Source organism: Pelophylax lessonae (assembly GCF_965119305.1).
Source record: "Pelophylax lessonae genome assembly, chromosome: 7".
Classification (NCBI taxonomy): Eukaryota; Metazoa; Chordata; class Amphibia; order Anura; family Ranidae; genus Pelophylax; species Pelophylax lessonae.
This window is the reverse complement of record NC_138774.1, coordinates 140,604,162-140,623,692: the sequence shown is the minus strand read 5'-3', so window position 1 is coordinate 140,623,692 and position 19,531 is coordinate 140,604,162. Positions and strand designations below refer to the sequence as shown.

Here is a 19,531-nt window from a genome sequence, read left to right as displayed (position 1 = left end):
GACCCCCACGCCGTTTTTTTCCCATTTTTGGCATGGAGTTCCCCCTTAAGATTCTCACAGCGCAAGTCGCGCCGCAAGTCGGATCATCCTGATCCGACTTGCGGTGCGACTTCCATTCAAATCAATAGGCTCCCGTAGGGAACCATTGATTTTGAATGGAAGAAAAAAAAAGTATAACGTGGCTGAACGTTTGGTCATGTTCGGCCGCATTTCTGCGTTTCAAACGCCAGGAAACACACGTTCGAACGCAAATAATTGTGTTCCAAAAAACGTCCCAAAACTCAACTGCCTGCAAATGACTGTAAACTACCCTGTGTACATGGACAGATAAGATAAAATGTAGATGGGTTCAGGGGCTTCTAAAAAAAACGCCCAACTGCTCCTAAACGGCCATTTACAACGTCCCGTGTACATGGAGCCTACTAATGCTTTCTGTCGTCGGATTTTACCTGTTTTCGAACTTTGGATCCTATAAACCTGAATTGTCTGTAATACTTGACTTACTTATTGTTATAAATTATATTTCTCTATATTAATAAAAACATTTTCACCACTAAACTGCATAACAATAAGACTCTCGTTTATTCGATTTTATTTTTGATATTGACTCCTTTATCAGCTTGTATTTATTGTTTGTAATCCAGTGAATAAAGACATACGTGAGCTTGTCCTTTAGTAGAGCCAAGAGGATGGACCAATGATAATCTCCCATACATCAGTCAGCAAACTAAAGCAGCCAATCAGAGGAGGTATGAGTGATCCACCAGGAAGTGCAGTATTGACAGCATGTGACAAGTTGTGGATAGGGATAACTTATACAGAGGGATCCCTCCTCAGTCTCCTCCATCATGAATCCCCCGATATGTTACTTCTTCTTCCTTCTTCTGCTCGGTCACTCTGCTTCCTCCATTGCAGGCGGAGAACAGCTAGAATCTGCTGCAGGTTGTATCATAGAGACGCATTGTACAGAGAGTGTGTATGTGTGTATATGTATGTGTGTGTATATATATATATATATATATATATATATATATATATAGTGTGCTCCTATCCCGTGTATTTATTCTATCATAGAACACAGTATCCATTCTTATGGGTCTGATTTCACACCGGAAAACGTGTGTCCTCTCAGGAATGTGTTTATGTTGTATTCGCACATTCTGCCATCATGTGGCCGAATAGCAGAACTGCATGTAAACAGCTTATATAGTCTCCCTCGTTTTCTCTCTCTCTCATCATTGGAGTTATCTTAGTAACTGAAACACTTCTTTTCTCATTTTAACCACTTGCTTACTGGGCACTTATACCCCCTTCCTGCCCAGGCCAATTTTCAGCTTTCAGCGTTGTCACACTTTGAATGACAATTGCGCGGTCATGCAACACTGAACCAAAACAACGTTTTTATCATTTTTTTTCACACACATTTCTTTATGTTTTCTTTTGATAGTATTTAATCACCACTGGGGTTTTTATTCTTTGCTAAAAAAAAAAAAAAAAAAAAAGACCGAAAATGTTTGTAAAAAAAAAAAAAAAAAACACACATATTTCATATTTTGTTATCAAATTTTGCAATCAGGTAATTTTTCTCCTTTACTAATGTGCGCTGATGAGGCTGCACTGATGAGGTGGCACCGATGGGCTCTGAGAGCGGGCACTAATTGGGGGCACTGGTGGGCACTGATAGGTGACACTGGTAGGCACTAATAGGTGGCACTGATAGGTGGCCTGGTTGGCACTGATTAGTAGCACTGGTGGGCATTGATTGGGGGCATTCGTGGGCACTGATAGGTGGCACTGGTGGGCACTGATAGGTGGCATTGGTTGGCACTGATTAGCAGCACTGGTGGGCACTGATTGGGGGCATTTGTGGGAACTGATAGGTGGCACTGATGGGCACTGATAGGTGGCACTGGCTGGCACTGATTAGTGGCACTGGTGGGCACTGATAGGTGCCATGGGTTGGCACTGATTAGCAGCGCTGGTGGACACTGTTGGGACAGATGTTCCTGTAACAGAAGCTGGTGACTGGCTTTCTTCTTTTCTCCTCATGCTATCAGTGTGAGGAGAAAAAAAGCAGATAACCGACTTCTGTTTACTTCCGTGATCAGCTGTCATTGGATGAAAGCTGATCATGTGGTAAAGGCCTGCTGTGATAGGCCCTTTACCCTGTTTTGTGATCAGTCGAGTCCAAAGGACCCGACAATCACAGAGCACTCAGCCCGCAAGTGATTTCACTGTGCAAGGTGAATGTGCGTGGTTTTACCATCAGTTTTCATACACACATTGGGATGAACGAGCCCTATAGGATTTTTATCATATTGCATTCTCTCTCATTAAAGTGGCGCTATAGGCAAAAATGTTTCTTTCATTTTGGCTAGAGTAAGGGGAGGGGGGTGGGGGTCCTAAACGCTGTCAGTTAATTTTTTTGCCATAACTTTCTGTCCCATAGCCAAACAGGAAGTGAAAGGAATTCACTGAAAATTAGGGGAATCCCTTGGGGACCCCCGGGTCACCAGCACTAATGTCCCCATTGGAAGATTTCTCCCCTATTACTTTTCTGTGGACAAACCGAAATTTGGGATTTTCTTTTACTTTCAATGAGAATGGTAAACAGGACAAATAGAGAGGGGGAATCCCCCAAACAGGGGCACAGACAGAAATACAAACTGACAGGGGTTCTAATCCCACTCCACTCTATCCAAAACAAAAAAAAAATCATTTCACATTCTGCTTTATGACATTCCCCCCCAAAAAAATTTTAAAATCCAAATTTTTTAACATTTTAAGGCCAATTTGTTTTCTGCTACATATTTTTGGTAAAAAAAAATTGCAATAGGCGTATTTTGATTGGTTTGCGCAAAAGTTATCGCATCTACTAACTACGGCAAAGATTTATGTAATTTTTATTGTTTTGTTTTATTTTTTTTACTAGTAATGGCAGCGATCTGCGATTTTTTTTTTTTTTTTTTTTTTTTGCGGGACTGTGACATTGCGGCGGACAGATTTGACCCCTAACTGACATTTTTGACACTTTTTGGGGGACCAGTGACATTACTACAGTAATCAGTGCTAGCAATATGCACTGTTACTGTAATAATGCCATTTGCAGGGAAGGGGTTAAATGTGAGCCTAGGGGAGTGATTCTATTTGTGGGGGGCGTGGCTTCTGAATTGACCATAGAGACATGTGATCCTATATAGCAGGATCACATGGGCTCTATGATCATCCCAGAAAGAAGGACGGTCGGCTGTGTTTACAACACCCGACCATCCTTCTCTCTCAGCGGAGAACGGTCGCGGATGCCAGGCGGCAATTGGAGCCGCCTGGCCGCTGCATCGGTTTCCCCGCTGTTGAGCGGGGGCAGGAGCGTGCCGCCAGTGGCACGCGCTTGCCCCCTAGACTCCCTAGAGTGAGCGCCGTACATGTACGGCGATTTGCCTGGGAGCGGCTGCCTGCTGCAGTATATCTGCGGCGGGCGGTCGTAAAGTGGTTAAGGTAAAAAACTTTCTATGTGCTGCTCCTCCCCCCTAGCCCCTCCCTTCCTTTGTACTTATCTGAGTCCGACCTTGATCCAGTGCTGTGCACGAGAGCAAAGGCTGTCCCCATTCTCATTGGCTCAGACACAGCAGCAGGAGCTATTGGTTCCTGCTGCTGTCAATCACATCCAGGAAGGAGGGGGTGGGGCTTGGAAGCGAGCATGCACGAATGCCCACTTTCTATGGGTGAAATCAGCGGGAGACCCAAAAAGAGGGGGATCAAGGCTGCTCTGTGCAAAACTATTGCACAGAGCAGGTATGTTTAAACAGACCTTTAATATCACTTAAAGCTCTGCTGTAAATAAATGAGCAGACGGACCTTTATTGCAAACAAGACATACACTGTCTAATGTTCAATAAAATGCCCCTACCTACCTGCTTGCTGTCTCCTCTGGCGCTGTAAACTGAGCTGTGCATGCAGGAATGACATCATCCCCCGACGGCCAATGAGGAGGCCTGAATACTATAATATATAATATAATGTTGGACAGGTAAGTATTCACTCTTTAGTTCAGCTTTAATCAGAGGTTGCCTTCTATTTAAAACTTTAGTCCACCTTTACTGTCATTTGCCAAAAGCATGCCTGCATATTACAGCGTCCCCAGTATAGTTCTCCGTTCTGTAAAAGTACATATAGCGCTACCCCTAGAGTTCCCAGCAGACAACAGACTAACTTGTATGATATTAGTCTCTTACCAGACCCAGGGTGCCGTTTTGTAGGTCTGTGGACACAGGCTCTGATTTAGTAAATGAGTTAGACAAAGATAGAAGTTGCCTTCTCCTCCCAGCCCCATACCCCCCCCCCTTTTCTTGCCTTCACGACACAGCCTTGCCCACCCCCAGTTTCTCCTGAATTGATATGAAATGGATATGAAAAAAAAAATAAGTACCCTTTTTTTTAAGTGATCACATTCCCTCTGTTCTGCATAAGAGCTGGGGGGAGGAGAAGCAGCAGTGCACTGAACTTCCCAGTGAATGGCTGTACAGGGTAGGTGTGTCAGGACAAGTCTGATCATTGGAGGAGAGCACACCGAGTTCCCAGCATAGCTAGATATTTGACCAGGGTGTGTTCTCCTGCTTAGTGTGGTCAGTTTTTAATAGGAAAGCAATGGCACTAGCAGAACACTGGGGATTTCACACAAAGAAAGCAATACAAAGAGAACAGGCTACTTTCTCATACAAGTACATGGTACAGCAGGCACATATAAGGAATATAAAATGTCAGGATAACAAACACTTTAATATTTTTCTGCCGCTTACATCCAGCCTGCAGGATGAACAGAAGGAATCTCACAGATTCTACCACCCACACTAACAGCACAGATGGATGAATCTCCCGCTGTGGGCTATTGTATTCTAACAGGCAACACCTAATTGGATGCAGGCACTGTTTGGCCAACAATTTTCCACCTGGTTCCTCCCACAAAAGACAATTGGAAAATAAACTATGTCCAATTGGGGTGGAGCCAACGGGGTCAACCATTGAGCAAATTTCAGTTGATTCACACTGATTTTATGCGTATATGTTCATATTGATTAATTAAAACATGCACACCAAAGAAAAGTGATCAGGAACATGTTTTATACAGTGCATTTGGGGAGCAGGGAGGATTTATGAGTTCATGAGCATCTTAGACTAGATTCACACTGGTGGCAGTCTCTGCTGTTCCTCTGAAAACAATCGCAGTGGATCACCTTTCAGGGGGCGGTAGAGCAGTGGCTCCCAGGTGTTCTGCAGGTGAAACTTCCACCTCCTGAATACCGTGTTTCTTTTTTTTTTTTTGCTGAACAGCGATTTTACACTGGACTATCGCACCGGAAATTTAGGCCAGGCATTTGGTTCATGGTTGCGGCATGGTTCTATGACATAGGTGGGTGAGTTTTTACAGGTCTGGCCGCCAGTGAAACTAGACATGTTGCATTAAATTTGTCACAATATGTGTACAACCATGTCCAGCTGCCATGTTTGGTTTAGCGATCTGTTTTACCACTTGTGTTACCTAGGTAATGTTATAGGTTATATTCGCCTTATGGTGAATCTGTCCCATAAAATATGTTCCTGCTATTCTTTTACATTGCCTTGCTGGGTAACTGTCCTGACACAGCGTGTGCAATTTGATCAGTTTATAATGAAAAAGGGTTTGCTGACAAATGTTTTGTTTAATTCCTGTATGGATGTCACAGGAACAGGGAGTGAGGGGAAAATCTCTACAATGGGGCAAAGAAAGAAAAACAAACATAAAAGAAATGTTACCTCTTCCCCACTCTATCCAAAACTTAAAGTGGAATTCCAGCCTACTGTAGGCTTAAAAATGTTTCCTTTTCGCTTGAACCACCTATCTTGCCTAACCTGTGTAAAAAGATGCATATACTTTCCTATTTTTAGTCCACTCCGGTCCCGTCACAAGAGTGACAGCTACAGGGGGGAGGAGGCCTGTGATGTCACCCATAAGCTCCCATGTCCCAGCTTTTGTCAGCACTTCCTCCTCTCCCCTGCAGCGGCTGCTGATCATGTGACCATACAGGAGCGGACTAAAGATAGGTTAACTATACAGATCTTTTTTACACGTTATTCAGCATAGAGAGGCCGAGGTGGGTGGGAACATTTTTTAAGCAAAATTAGTGTCAGGCTGGAATTCTCCTTTAGGTTTAACTAAAGACAAAACTTTTTTTTCGCAGTTTTGGACAGAGTAAAGAGGGATTAGAACACCTGTCAAGTTTTTATTTCTGTCTGTATCCCCGTTCAGGAGATTTACCCTCTCTATTTGTGTGACTGAAAGTGAAAGAAAATCCCAAATTTTGGTCATTGGTTCTAGTAACTACCAGGGATTTTCTTAACTTTGGAGGGATTTCCTTTTACTTCCTGTTGTGACTATTGGACAGGAAGTGAAGAGAAACCCCCATGGGGCACAAATGGCAAAAATAATGACAAGGGTTAGACCCTTCCCTTACTCTATCCAAAATGAAAAAAAAAAGCTTTGACTTGGAAAAAAAAGGCTGAAATATTCTTTAAAATGGAACACCAGGCAAAAGGTATATATTTAATTAAAAATGTTAGAATCTCTGACGAGTCTTTTGCTGTGTCTTTCCCTATTGGAGAGTTTCAATTTAACTCCATGTCCTTTGACTATGGCACAGAAAATGATTGGAAATACAAAACTAGACACATTTTTCACCTAAACAGGAAGTGAGAGAAAATCACCCAGTGTGGGCAACTTTTGCAGTGACAAATCTCTAAAGAGAAACTTCCCCTTTGTTTAGAGAGATTACCTATCATGTCTTGGGGACAAGAAGTAAAGGATAACTCCTAATAATCTCATCAGGGCTCTAACCTTCTCAAACTGTCTAAAGCAGGGGTCTTCAAAAGTTATAAATAAAGGGCCAGTTTACTGCCTTTCAGAGGGGGGCTGGGCAGTGGCCATTGGGAGTAGAAAAGGTCCCGTCATCATTGGGAGGGAACGTGCCTCTTCATTGGTATCACTGGAACCTATTGTTGGTGTCTCTGAGTGAAATTGTGCTCCATTGTTGATGTAATTGGGAGGAACTGTGCACCATTGTTGGTGTCATTGGGAGGAACTGTGCACCATTGTTGGTGTCATTGGGAGGAACTGTGCACCATTGTTGGTGTCATTGGGAGGAACTGTGCCCCATTGTTGATGTCATTGGGAGGAACTGTGCACCATTGTTGATGTCATTGGGAGGAACTGTGCACCATTGTTGGTGTCATTGGTCCCTTCGACAAAAGCCGGTTGTTAGATCAGGTTCTGTGGAACAGACAGTTGTACACACTGACTGAATGTCGGTCGGCTCCTGCTGAACCAGGCGATTTTTGGCCAATATGTACCTAGCATAACACTCCAGTGCAGGAGTTGAATAGCATTATTGGTTTATTAAACAGAGTGCAGCACAAGCTGTTTACTTTCTGTCTGTCTCTCTGTAGTTAAAACTTTACTGAGCCCAATATGAACAGAAATGCAGATGTTTATAACATACTGAGATCATGCAATGGGTGGGTGCTTCTTCATGCTGTTCTATTTAAATTTATACTCACTAGGTTTAATCTTTTATTTTACATGGTACAGTAGTGCTGTACATATTTAAAGTGCATCCTAACTCAAAAAACAATAATGTTATAAATTACAGCCTCCCAGCCGTTAGACAAGTTTGCTGCATTCTGGGGTTTTTTTGGGCTTTTTTTCTCTTTATTTTGATCTGTGAATCACACACTTCCTATCCCTGGGTGGCTATCCACACAAGATACTGTATACTTCAGACATGTCTGCCTTTGCGTATTTCCTTTACATGGAGGTTGGAAGATACAGTAAGCTTGTTTTGTTTTCTGTTCAGCTCACAGGAAGTGACAAGGACACCGCACTTCTAATAAGATCAATAGGCATTTTCTGTACTTGCTGAAAATATTCTTGGACAGAAACTTGAAAACTGATGCAGCTACAACATCTAAGAACTCACTTATAAATGAAATATACTGTGCTAATTCAGGTCTTGTCTCATGCAATGTGGCATCAGCATACATCTAGATGTGATAGAATAATTCTTCAACAAGTTATTTTCTGAACTAAGTTTGATTTATCTACCCTTATAGGTGATAAAAATGTCCTAATGATCATTGTCGATGACCTCCGCACAAGCCTAGGCTGTTATGGTGATGAAATTATCAAGTCTCCCAATATTGATCAGTTGGCTTCTCACAGTATTTTATTCACCAATGCTTATGCGCAGGTAAGCAAATATGACTGTATTATTTTCATTTCAGATATCATAGTAGCCATTATGAAAAACCTAAATTCCCTTTTGTAGGGTATTTATATGGATCTTCTACTCTAATCTCTCTTTATGGCTTCCACCCCTACCCCATTTTATGTGCTTTGGTGGCTTGTGTACCCCTCCTTCCTGTGTTTTTTTTAATCCATAGCAGACTTACCTGGATTTGTACTGCATTAGGTTACCAAAAGTGTGTCTGTTGAATGGAAATTTCCATCTCCTGAATATAAATTCCTAGTGGTACAAGTGTACCACACAGTGTACAGCTGTCTAGGGAATGTAAAGTATAGAAAATGTACAAATTGCAATGTCCAGCGTATGTAATTTAGTATAAAGACTGTCCAGGTCCAGACTGTGTAATGGATATCCCTATTCACTGAGAGAGCTAACCGTATAAGAACCATAAGCAAATGGCGCTCATATATATATATATATATATATATATACCACTGCTCAAAAAACATTAAAGGAACACCTTTTAATCAGAGTATAGCATCAAGTCAAATAAACTTCCGGGATATTGATCTGGTCAGTTAAGTAGCAGAAGGGGTTGTTGATCAGTTTTAGCTGCTTTGGTGTTAATGAAATTAACAGGTGCACTAGATGGGCAGCAATGAGACAATCTCCAAAACAGGAAAGTTTTGCAGGTGGAAGCATTTTTTCCCACTCATTTTTACTGACTGTTTTTCCCTAGTTTTGCATTTGGCTAGGGTCAGTGTCACTACTGGTAGCATGGCACCGTGGAGCTAAATTGGCATTTGCCTTTGAACACCGCAATTGTCAGGTCTGCCACTGGCACCCTGTGCTTTTTCACAGATAAGAGCAGGTTCACCCTGAGCACTTGTGACTGACGTGAAAGGGTCTAGAGAAGCCATTGAGAACATTATGCTGCCTGTATCATTGTTCAGCATGACCAGTTTGGTGGAAGGTTAGTGATGGTCTGAAAAGGTATATCCATGTAGTTATGCAAAGACCTCTAAAGGCTAGATAATGGCACCCTGACTGCAAATTAGGTATCGGGTTGAAATCCTTGGACCCGTTGTCAGACCCTACACCAGTGCAGTGGGTCCTTGGTTCCTCCTGGTGCGCGACAATGCCCGGCCACATGTGGCAAGAGCATGCAGCCAGTTCCTGGAGGATGGAATAATTGATACCAATAAATGGCTCCCAAGCTCTCCTGACCTAAATTCAATAGAACACCTCTAGGACATTATGTTTAGGACCAACAGGTCTGTTCAGGAGCTCAGTAATGCCCTGGTCCGGATCTGGGAGGAAATACCCCCAGATACCATCCGTCATCTCATTAGAAGCATACCCTGACATTGTCAGACATGCATACAAGCATGTGGGGGCCATAAAAACTACTGAGTACAATTTTGAGTTGCTGCAATGAAACTTTAACAAAATGGATTATCCTGCTGCATCACTTTTTTTTTTTACTTTGATTTTGGGGGTGTCTTTGAATTCAGCCCTCTGTAGGTTGATCATTTTCATTTCCATCAAACGATGTGGAATCCTTTTGTTCCTAACACATTACACAGTCCATATCAGTATACAGTAGACATCCAGCATAATATTTTTCCCCATTGAGATCTGGTGTGTTTTCAAAGTTTTCCTTTAATTTTTTTGAGCAGTGTGTATATATACACATATATATATATATATATATATATATATATATATATATATGTGTGTGTGTGTGTGTGTGTGTGTGTGTGTGTGTGTGTGTGTGTGTGTGTATGTATGTATATATATATATATATATATATATATATATATATATATATAAAGGCAAATACGCTTTTCATCTTTGTAAGGGAGTTTTCAGTTTAGCGAATGAAGTGAGAATTCACTTTGCAAAGAATACCCAATCACATGCAAGGAAAAAGGGGAAAAAAAAAAAATATTTATTTGCACACAGTTGAATAATGGAAGTTCGCAGAGCTTCACCTCATTCACTAATCTAAGGGACAATGCATTTGCAATCTTAAAATTCCCTTGGAAAGTGAACAGCCTATTTGGGTCTAGTAGATCAACCCAATACAGGGGAAGGGAAATGCTAGTCTGTTTGATATTTTTATAGGGGTTGTCAAATTTAAAACATTTGTTGTAAAGGCCCAAGGTTTTTTTTTTACCTCAATGCCTTCTATGCATTCTACCTTCTGTGTTTAGCAGCCCCCCAAATACTTACCTGAGCCTCATCCCGACCCAGCAAAGCTCACGAGAGCAGCAGCTCTCCCAGGACTCTTCCTCCTCATTGGCTGGGACAGCAACAGGAGCCACTGGCTCCCGCTACTGTGAATCACAGCCAATGAGGGCCAAGCTACGCTCCATACGTGAATAGACACACATAGCAGCGGCTTGGCAGTGAACTTGCTTGGGTGCTTGCTATGGGGGAACTTGTCAGAAGGGAGGGGCCAGGAGCGCCTGTGGGAGACCCAAAAAGAGGAGTATCGGGGCCGCTCTGTGAAAAAAACACTTCACAGAGCAGGTAAGTATAACATGTTTTTTATTTAGAAAAAAAGCTGCCTTTTTAATATCACTTTAACAGGATCAGGATCTTGTGTTGTACTTCATTTAAAAAAAGTGTCTAAACACAATGACACATCTTTTATAGTAAATTAGTACACATATACTTGTTTAAGCTGTGTATTTAATTGTTTTCAGCCCCTAAACCGTCAGGTGTATTACTCATTTGAAATTCATTGGATTTTTCCTACCTGGATTTAAAGTGGTTCCAAAGCATTTATATAAAATTAACATTCCTATACTTACCTGCTCTGTGCAATGGTTGTGCACAGAACTGGGGTCCTCTGCCAGCACTCCAGGCCCCTCCTCTTCTTTGGGTGCCCCCAGGGAAAGCCGATTCCCTTGAGGGTACTTTTGCATGCTTGCTCCCGAGTTCCGCTGCTGCGTCCATTGACACAGACAGCGGGACTCGGCTCCTTCCCCCGCTCCCATGTCACTGGATTTGATTAAAATCAGCAGGAGCCAATGCTAGTAATCTGTCCAGTGAGGAGAGAGACAGCAACGGGAGCCACTGTGCTTGTGCAGTTTGCTGGATCGGATGGGCTCAGGTAAGGAAAAGGGGGTGCCTGGGGGGAGCTGCAGCAGAGAAACTTTTTCACCCTAATGCATAGAATGCATTAATGTGAAAAACCTTAAAGTGGAGTTCCACCAAAAAGTGGAACTTCCACTTATCTGTTTGCTCCCCCCCTCTGGTGCCCATCTCTACTTCCAGTGGACTCGGCCGCTGCAAAGTGCGAAACAAGCCCAGCCCCCTACTCCTTCGCCCGCCAGCACACCATTCAGAATGCGCTGCGTGCATCGAACATGGGCAGTAAGGAACTGCCCGTGAAGCCACACTGCTTCACTGCCGGGTTCCCTTCCCGGCAATGGTGGCAGTAGCATCCAATAGCCAATGAAAACATTGGCTGTGGTACGACATCATTGGATTCTAGGACAGGTAAGTGTTAGAATATTAATGACTTTTAATTTTTTTCTGGGGGCAGAACTCCGCTTTAAGGCTTTAAAACCACTTTGAGGTGTGTTTGAAATGCATGTCAGGTGCAGGAAAATGGATCCTTATACACAAAGATTTTCCAACATGTTAAAACACTGCTAACCACTTCCTGCGAATCGACGTAGCTCTAACTCGGCTCGGAGAAGTGGTTGTACCGGGGTGATGCCTGCAGCTAGAGGCATCATCCCGGTACCATTTTTTTAGAGCCGGCGGTTGGCTTTCAGGTGATCATGACTGATGCGGCTCCGTAGCCACTCGGCTGTTACCCCAGCGAGCAGGAGGGGACGCCTTCCCCCCTGCCCACCGCCTTCCTCGGCTCTACCTGGGTCTCCTGTTCCACCGCGAGACCTGAACAACCAGCCGGCACATCCGCCGGCTGGTTGGAGTCCTGATCGAAGCCGAATTCGGCTTTGATCAGGTCTCCGATGTAGTAACCCGGAAGCGGTGTGATGACGTTACATTCGGGTTACTCGGCTAAAGGCGCAGAATTTAAAAAACTGTCAGCATTCAAAAATTATGATTTCGTCATTTTGAATACATTGAAGTGCAGAGGAGGGGTTTGAGGTCTTTTAGACCCCCGATCCCTCCATAAAGAGTACCTGTCACTGCCTATTACTTTCACAAGGGATGTTAACATCAGTGTAACGCTCCTGCGTTTTTGTAGTAGGCTGGATTTGCAGCTGCAGAATCTCCACTCAGTAGTCATGTAGAGTTGTGTTGAATAACCAGATCCAACTCTCCAGACTCCTCACTGTGGGCCCGTCAGCTTCAGCATACAGATATACACACACTCAATAAGATGTTCCTGGAGTGATAGGATGTATATGATAGTATGAAGGTGATGTGCTGAAGGGGCAGGTGTGAACAGTGACAGAGATGGTAAGCACTTGATAGAAATGTTCAGGAGAGTATTAGATGGTATTTAGGTAGAATGCAGATAGGTTAGTAATCGAGTATGGTAACAGGTGGTAAGGACAGCAGATGACAAATACAGGATAGGCTAACCCAGTGCAAGGATAGATGGTAGTAGACTCAAGAGCTAGCAATCTATGTAACAGTGCAGATGATAGAATTAGTATGCATAGATAGTAACAGTCCTTAATGTGCAGAGGTAGGTAGTGTAAGTTAGGTTATGGAGGATTCCCCTGTGGGGTACTTATCACTAGTAAGGTTAGTAGTAGAGGGGTCCAGTAGTGAGGGAGTGATCCGGTAGCGAGATACAGGGATCAGTAGCGAGGTTCCGGTCTGTTCCAGGTAAAAGCAAATAGCTGGAGGTTCCGGCAGCGAGACAAGCTTGTAAGCATGTAGACACACAGGCACATAAGCACAGGCACAGGCACATTGAACGAACAACGTGAGAGAGAACGCCGGCGGTTGAAATAGCCGCTCAGAGCGGCGCTCGGCGATGACGTCATCCGTCTTAAAGGTGTATGCGTACCACCTAATTAGAAAGGTGGGATGCATATTGAAAGGAAATGGAAATTAAGGGTACCAGAGGTACCAGAATCTTACAGTACCCCCCCCTTAAGGCCGGCTCCGGAAGGCCTATAGTACTGGTTTCTCCGGGTATTTCGAGTGAAACCTTCGTATAAGCATGGTGCGTGAACATCAGAGGTATCCAACCAGGTGTCGTCTTGGGGTCCATAGTTCTTTCATCTTATGAGATACTGGAGTCTTCCTCTGTGGATACGAGAATCCAAAATCTCCTTAATCTCATATTCTTCTCCGCCTTCAACTTGTACTGGAGGTGGAGGCAAGATGGTAGGCCTTATTCCTTGGTTAGGAACATGGGGTTTCAGTAGCGACACATGGAAGATGGGATGGATCTTGAGATCTGCCGGTAAGGTGAGCTGTACTGCAGCTTTTCCAATAAGTTTCTTAATTGGGAAGGGTCCCAGAAATAAAGGTCCAAGCTTTTTGCTAGGGATCTTTAACCTTAAATGTTTTGTCGATAGCCAAACGAAGTCCCCAATAGCATACTGAGGAGAAGGTCTTCTACGAAGGTCGTAGTACCTTTTTTGTTGACTATGAGCGTGTGAGATAGTGGTATTAAGTAAACCCAGAGAGTCTTTTATTTGGGTAAGATAGTCCGAGGCTACTGGGTTACTTGATGGTAGGATGCGTGGTGGAAGAAGTGTGGGATGAAACCCATAGTTCAAGTAGAACAGACTTTGCTTAGTAGTACTGTGGGTTGCGTTGTTATAAGCAAATTCCGCCAGAGGGAGAAGGTCCACCCAATCATCCTGTAGGTATGATGTGTAGCAACGCAGATATTGTTCTATACACTGGTTGACTCTTTCAGTCTGTCCGTTGGTCTGAGGGTGGTAGGGTGAAGTGAGCTTTCGCTCAATCCGTAATATTTGACAAAGAGCTTGCCAAAATTTGGAGATGAACTGTGAACCACGGTCGGATAAAAGAGTCTTTGGAATTCCATGTAACTTGAACACATGTTTCATCAGTAGTTCCGCTGTTTGTTTAGATGAAGGTAGTCTACGGATAGCGATGAAATGTGCCATCTTTGTCAGGTGGTCCACTGACACTAGAATGGTATTAAATCCTTTAGATGGTGGTAGTTCTACTATAAAGTCTAAGGACACAACTTCCCATGGAACCTGGGGTATTGGTAGACTGCAGAGTAGACCAGATGGTTTTGTAGTGTCAATTTTGGACCTTGCACAGATGTCACATGAAGAAACAAATTTTTGTACAGACGTCTTCATATCAGGCCACCAAAACTGCCTGGTAAGCAAATTAAGGGTTTTCGTCATACCCATATGTCCTGCCATGGGCACATCATGTGATAACTCCAAGATCTTGGTGCGCATAGTAGGGGGTATGTAGAGTTTGTCGTTGTAATAGAGGAAGCCTTCTGCATCAGTACTTAGTTGTGGTGGAGGTGAATCCAATCCTATACTGTGCAAAATCTCTTCCTTCAAGGAACGAACAACACCAATAATACGTTCATAGGGTATTATAGGAAGAGAAGGGATTTCGGCGCAGTTACCTTCGATTAATCGTGATAGCGCATCCGCTTTTTTATTTTTGTCTGCAGGCGTGTAGGTCACTAGGAAGTTGAATCTTAGGAAGAATAATGACCATCGTACCTGCATGTGGGAGAGAGTTTTGTTAGTCTGGAGGTATTGAAGGTTTTTGTGATCTGTATATATGAGTATTGGTAACCGGGTACCTTCAAGTAGATGTCGCCAATTCTCCAGTGCCAATTTTATGGCAAGCAACTCCTTTTCACCCACTGGATAATTCACCTCTGGGCTGCTTAGTGATTTTGAGAAGAAAGCAACTGGGTGGAGTGGTGAAGTATTTGTTGGTCGTTGGGAGAGAACTGCTCCTACTGCCATATTTGACGCATCTACCTCCAGAATATATTGGAGGGATGGGTCTGGATGGCGTAGTATGGGAGCAGAAGTAAAGCTTGATTTTAACAAGCAGAAAGCTTGATTTGCTTCTTCTGACCATTTGAATGGTTTCTTTATACTTGTCAGTTGTGTGAGAGGTCTCACAATAGCAGAAAAGTTCTTGATGAACTTCCTATAGAAGTTTGAAAATCCAAGGAATCGCTGTAATGCCTTACGAGTTGTTGGTATAGGCCAGTCCAGAATACAGGATATCTTGCTCATATCCATCTTAATTCCGGTTTTGGATATGATGTATCCTAGGAATAATATTTCTTCTTTATGAAATAGGCATTTTTTTAATTTCACGTATAGATTGTGTGCGAGTAATCTGGATAACACAAGTCTTACATGTTTTATATGTTCAGACAGAGATCGAGAATAGATAAGTATATCGTCCAGATATACTACAACACAGACATCAAGTAAGTCTCTAAAGATGTCGTTTATGAACCTCTGGAAAGCTGCGGGAGCATTACACAACCCGAATGGCATCACAAGATATTCGAATAATCCGTATCTGGTTCTGAATGCTGTTTTCCACTCATCTCCGTCACGGATTCGGATTAGGTTGTATGCCCCTTTTAGGTCCAATTTAGAGAAGTAAGTAGCCCCACGCACTTGTTCGATGAGTTCAGGGATGAGCGGTAAAGGATAGCGATCCTTTATCGTAATCGTATTTAATTGCCTATAATCTATAATAGGCCTAAGACTTGAATCCTTATTGCGGACAAAGAAAAGTCCTGCAGCTGTGGAAGAAGTAGAGGGTCTAATGAACCCTTTTTTCAAATTTTCATCTAAGTATTCCTTGAGATGAGAAAGTTCATCCTGTGAAAGAGGATAAACATGACCGAAAGGCAATTTGCTGTTAGGGAGTAGATCGATAGTGCAATCCTAATCCCTATGGGGAGGCAAAACTTGAGCATTTTTCTCAAGGAATACTTCAGACAGATCCTGATAGCATAATGGTGCAATCTCATCTGACACCACAGACAGGATCTTTCCAAAAGATGGGAGGTTACACATAATCTCGCAATAGTGAGAAGGGAAAGTTAAAGTCCGTCGGTTCCAATCTATGATTGGTTGATGTGTGTGTAACCAAGGAAGTCCCAAAATAATGGGATAATGGGGTGAAAGTAGTATATCAAAAGTGGTGGTCTCCATATGAGACTCGTTAGCAGTGACAAGGAGTGCTTGTGTCTGGTTGGTGATTGGACCAGAAGATAGCGGAATACCGTTAATGAAACTAACAGAAACAGGTTTAGGTTTTAAAATAATAGGTATTTTATTTAAGGTAACAAAACATGTATCAATATAGTTCCCACAAGATCCTGTGTCGATCATAGCCTTGGTGGTAATCCTAGTCTGGTCCCACTGTAATGTTAGATGAACAAAGAGATAGGGGTTAGAAAAGGAAGTCGTTAATCCTCCTAGCAAGACATGTGAACACTCACCCTCTTTTTTGCGGACAAGGGGACAGACGCTTATCAAATGATCCGGGGATGCGCAGTACATGCAGAGGTTTCTGGATCTTCTTCTGGCTCGTTCAGTAGTTGATAAAGGTGGGCGTATGGTTCCTACCTCCATGGGAGTAGGGTCAACGGCCGAAATCCGAGAAGGACTAGACAATGGCATTCCCATTTTCTCAGCCTTTCTTTCTCGCAGTCGCCTGTCGATGTTGATACTGAGTTGTATTAAGGCATCCAAGGTGCCAGGTAAATCCGCTCGGGCGAGCTCGTCTTTAACAGCTTCTGACAACCCGAGTCTGAATTGAGTTCGCAGAGATGTATCATTCCACCCTGAATCATCATCTTTTGAACTCTGCTACAAAGTCTTCTACAGGTCTCCTACCTTGTTTTAAAGCCCTCAATTGAATATCAGCAGTACTCTGCCTATTGGGGTCTTCATATAAACTAGCGAGTTCCGTTAGGAATAAAGAATAGGAGTTGAGAAGCTGATCATTTTTCTCAAAGAGAGAGTCTGCCCAGGCCCGTGGATCACCCGTTAAGTATGAAATAACGGTACAGACTTTAATTTGATCAGTAGGGTATGTACGAGGTTTTAACAAAAAAAGCAATTGGCATGCGTTTTTGAATTCACAAAATTTTTTCCGATCACCTGTAAACACTAGAGGAGGGTTTATTTTAGGTTCAGGGGGCTGAGCAGCAGTAAGCCGTGAAAGACGGGTTACCTGCTGTGTCAGAGTTTGATTTTCTTCTTTTACTTCAGTAAGAGCACGTATTAATGCATTTACTTGTTGTGTTAATTGTGTCACTTGAGTGGGTAATTCTGCTGAATCCATTTTTTAGGTTCGTTCAATCTGTAACGCTCCTGCGTTTTTGTAGTAGGCTGGATTTTCAGCTGCAGAATCTCCACTCAGTAGTCATGTAGAGATGTTTTGAATAACCAGATCCAACTCTCCAGACTCATCACTGTGGGCCCGTCAGCTTCAGCATACAGATATACACACACAAGATGTTCCTGGAGTGATAGGATGTATATGATAGTATGAAGGTGATGTGCTGAAGGGACAGGTGTGAACAGTGACAGAGATGGTAAGCACTTGATAGAAATGTTCAGGAGAGTATTAGATGGTATTTAGGTAGAATGCAGATAGGTTAGTAATCGAGTATGGTAACAGGTGGTAAGGACAGCAGATGACAAATACAGGATAGGCTAACCCAGTGCAAGGATAGATGGTAGTAGACTCAAGAGCTAGCAATCTATGTAACAGTGCAGATGATAGAATTAGTATGCATAGATAGTAACAGTCCTTAATGTGCAGAGGTAGGTAGTGTAAGTTAGGTTATGGAGGATTCCCCTGTGGGGTACTTATCACTAGTAAGGTTAGTAGTAGAGGGGTCCAGTAGTGAGGGAGTGATCCGGTAGCGAGATACAGGGATCAGTAGCGAGGTTCCGGTCTGTTCCAGGTAAAAGCAAATAGCTGGAGGTTCCGGCAGCGAGACAAGCTTGTAAGCATGTAGACACACAGGCACATAAGCACAGGCACAGGCACATTGAACGAACAACGTGAGAGAGAACGCCGGCGGTTGAAATAGCCGCTCAGAGCGGCGCTCAGCGATGACGTCATCCGTCTTAAAGGTGTATGCGTACCACCTAATTAGAAAGGTGGGACGCATATTGAAAGGAAATGGAAATTAAGGGTACCAGAGGTACCAGAATCTTACAATCAGATGTATTTATTTTTAAAAAAAAACTGTGCTAAAATTAAAAAATTAAATAAAATAAATAGAAAAAAATTTAAAGCATCCCTGTCGCCGTGAGCTCGTGCACGAAAGAAAACGCATATGGAAGTCGCGTCCGCAAATGAAAGCACTGTTTAAACCACACATGTGAGGTATCGCTGCAATCGCCAGAACAAGAACAGTAATTCTAAAAAAAGAGCTACTCTGTAACTCTAAACTGGTAACCGTTACCGTTAAAAAATTTGTGTCGCCTATGGAGATTTTTATTGACCGTAGTTTTGTCGCCATTCGGCGGGTGTGCGCAATTTTAAGCCGTAACATGTTGGGTATCTATTTACTCGCCGTGACATCATCTTTCACAATATACAAAAATGGGCTAACTTTACTGTTTAGTTTTTTTAAATGCAGTGAAATATATTTTCTCTTACGTCCTCCGACAGTCGCCGCCTCTTCATAATCTTCACCAATGGGGTAATTGACCTTTGCTCCGCAGGAGTAGCTAGGCAACAAGATTTGTTAATATCAAAGCTTTTAGCATATCACACCCCTAGGGGGTGGTCCCCTCAGTCAATACCTCCCTGCTTCCAGCATTCTCAACTCAGTTTTCAATTGCCTAGCTTAGGAGTAGCTGGCTGTTCCTGTGCTGGGGCTTTCAGTCTCAGCCTTCTATCCTCTTTTTGATTTTATTTCAAGTTTAAATTTTCTCTTTCTTTTACTTAGCTGTTTTTTTCTCAGCATTAGTTTAGTTTTCTTCGGATGAAGATGATCATGCGGAGCTGGGTCTCGGACTGGCCACCCTGGATCCCAGGGCTGAGAGCCAGTGGTTTCCCCAGTCTGCCATCGAGCGTTCAGCTCAGGTTTTTCCTGGCATATTGAACGACCCATCCCTGTTCGCTGCAGGGATGCTGCCTGTGAGGTGGCTACCTCACCGGACGCCATTTGCGGTTTCGCACTGCAGTCCACTGCGTCCTGGCTGCGACACTCCCTGTCCTCAGTACAGCGGTTTGGTCGCTAGAGAAGGCTCCCCACGCCATCCGGAATGGTAAGTAAATTTCTATGTGGGGGCCTGCCTGT

General features: G+C 43.2%; 1 protein-coding gene across 1 annotated transcript in view; it reads left to right on the top strand.

Annotated features, from left to right (window-relative positions):
* The first annotated feature begins 815 nt into the window (after nt 1–815).
* The window catches only part of IDS (iduronate 2-sulfatase), a 43,992-nt gene continuing 25,276 nt past the window's right edge, over nt 816–19,531 (top strand). Inside the window, exons 1-2 of the mRNA XM_082262516.1 lie at nt 816–942; nt 8,140–8,276. Of these exons, the coding sequence (XP_082118642.1) occupies nt 849–942; nt 8,140–8,276 (231 nt within the window). The 5' untranslated portion in view covers nt 816–848. The remainder of the gene's footprint in view (nt 943–8,139; nt 8,277–19,531) is intronic.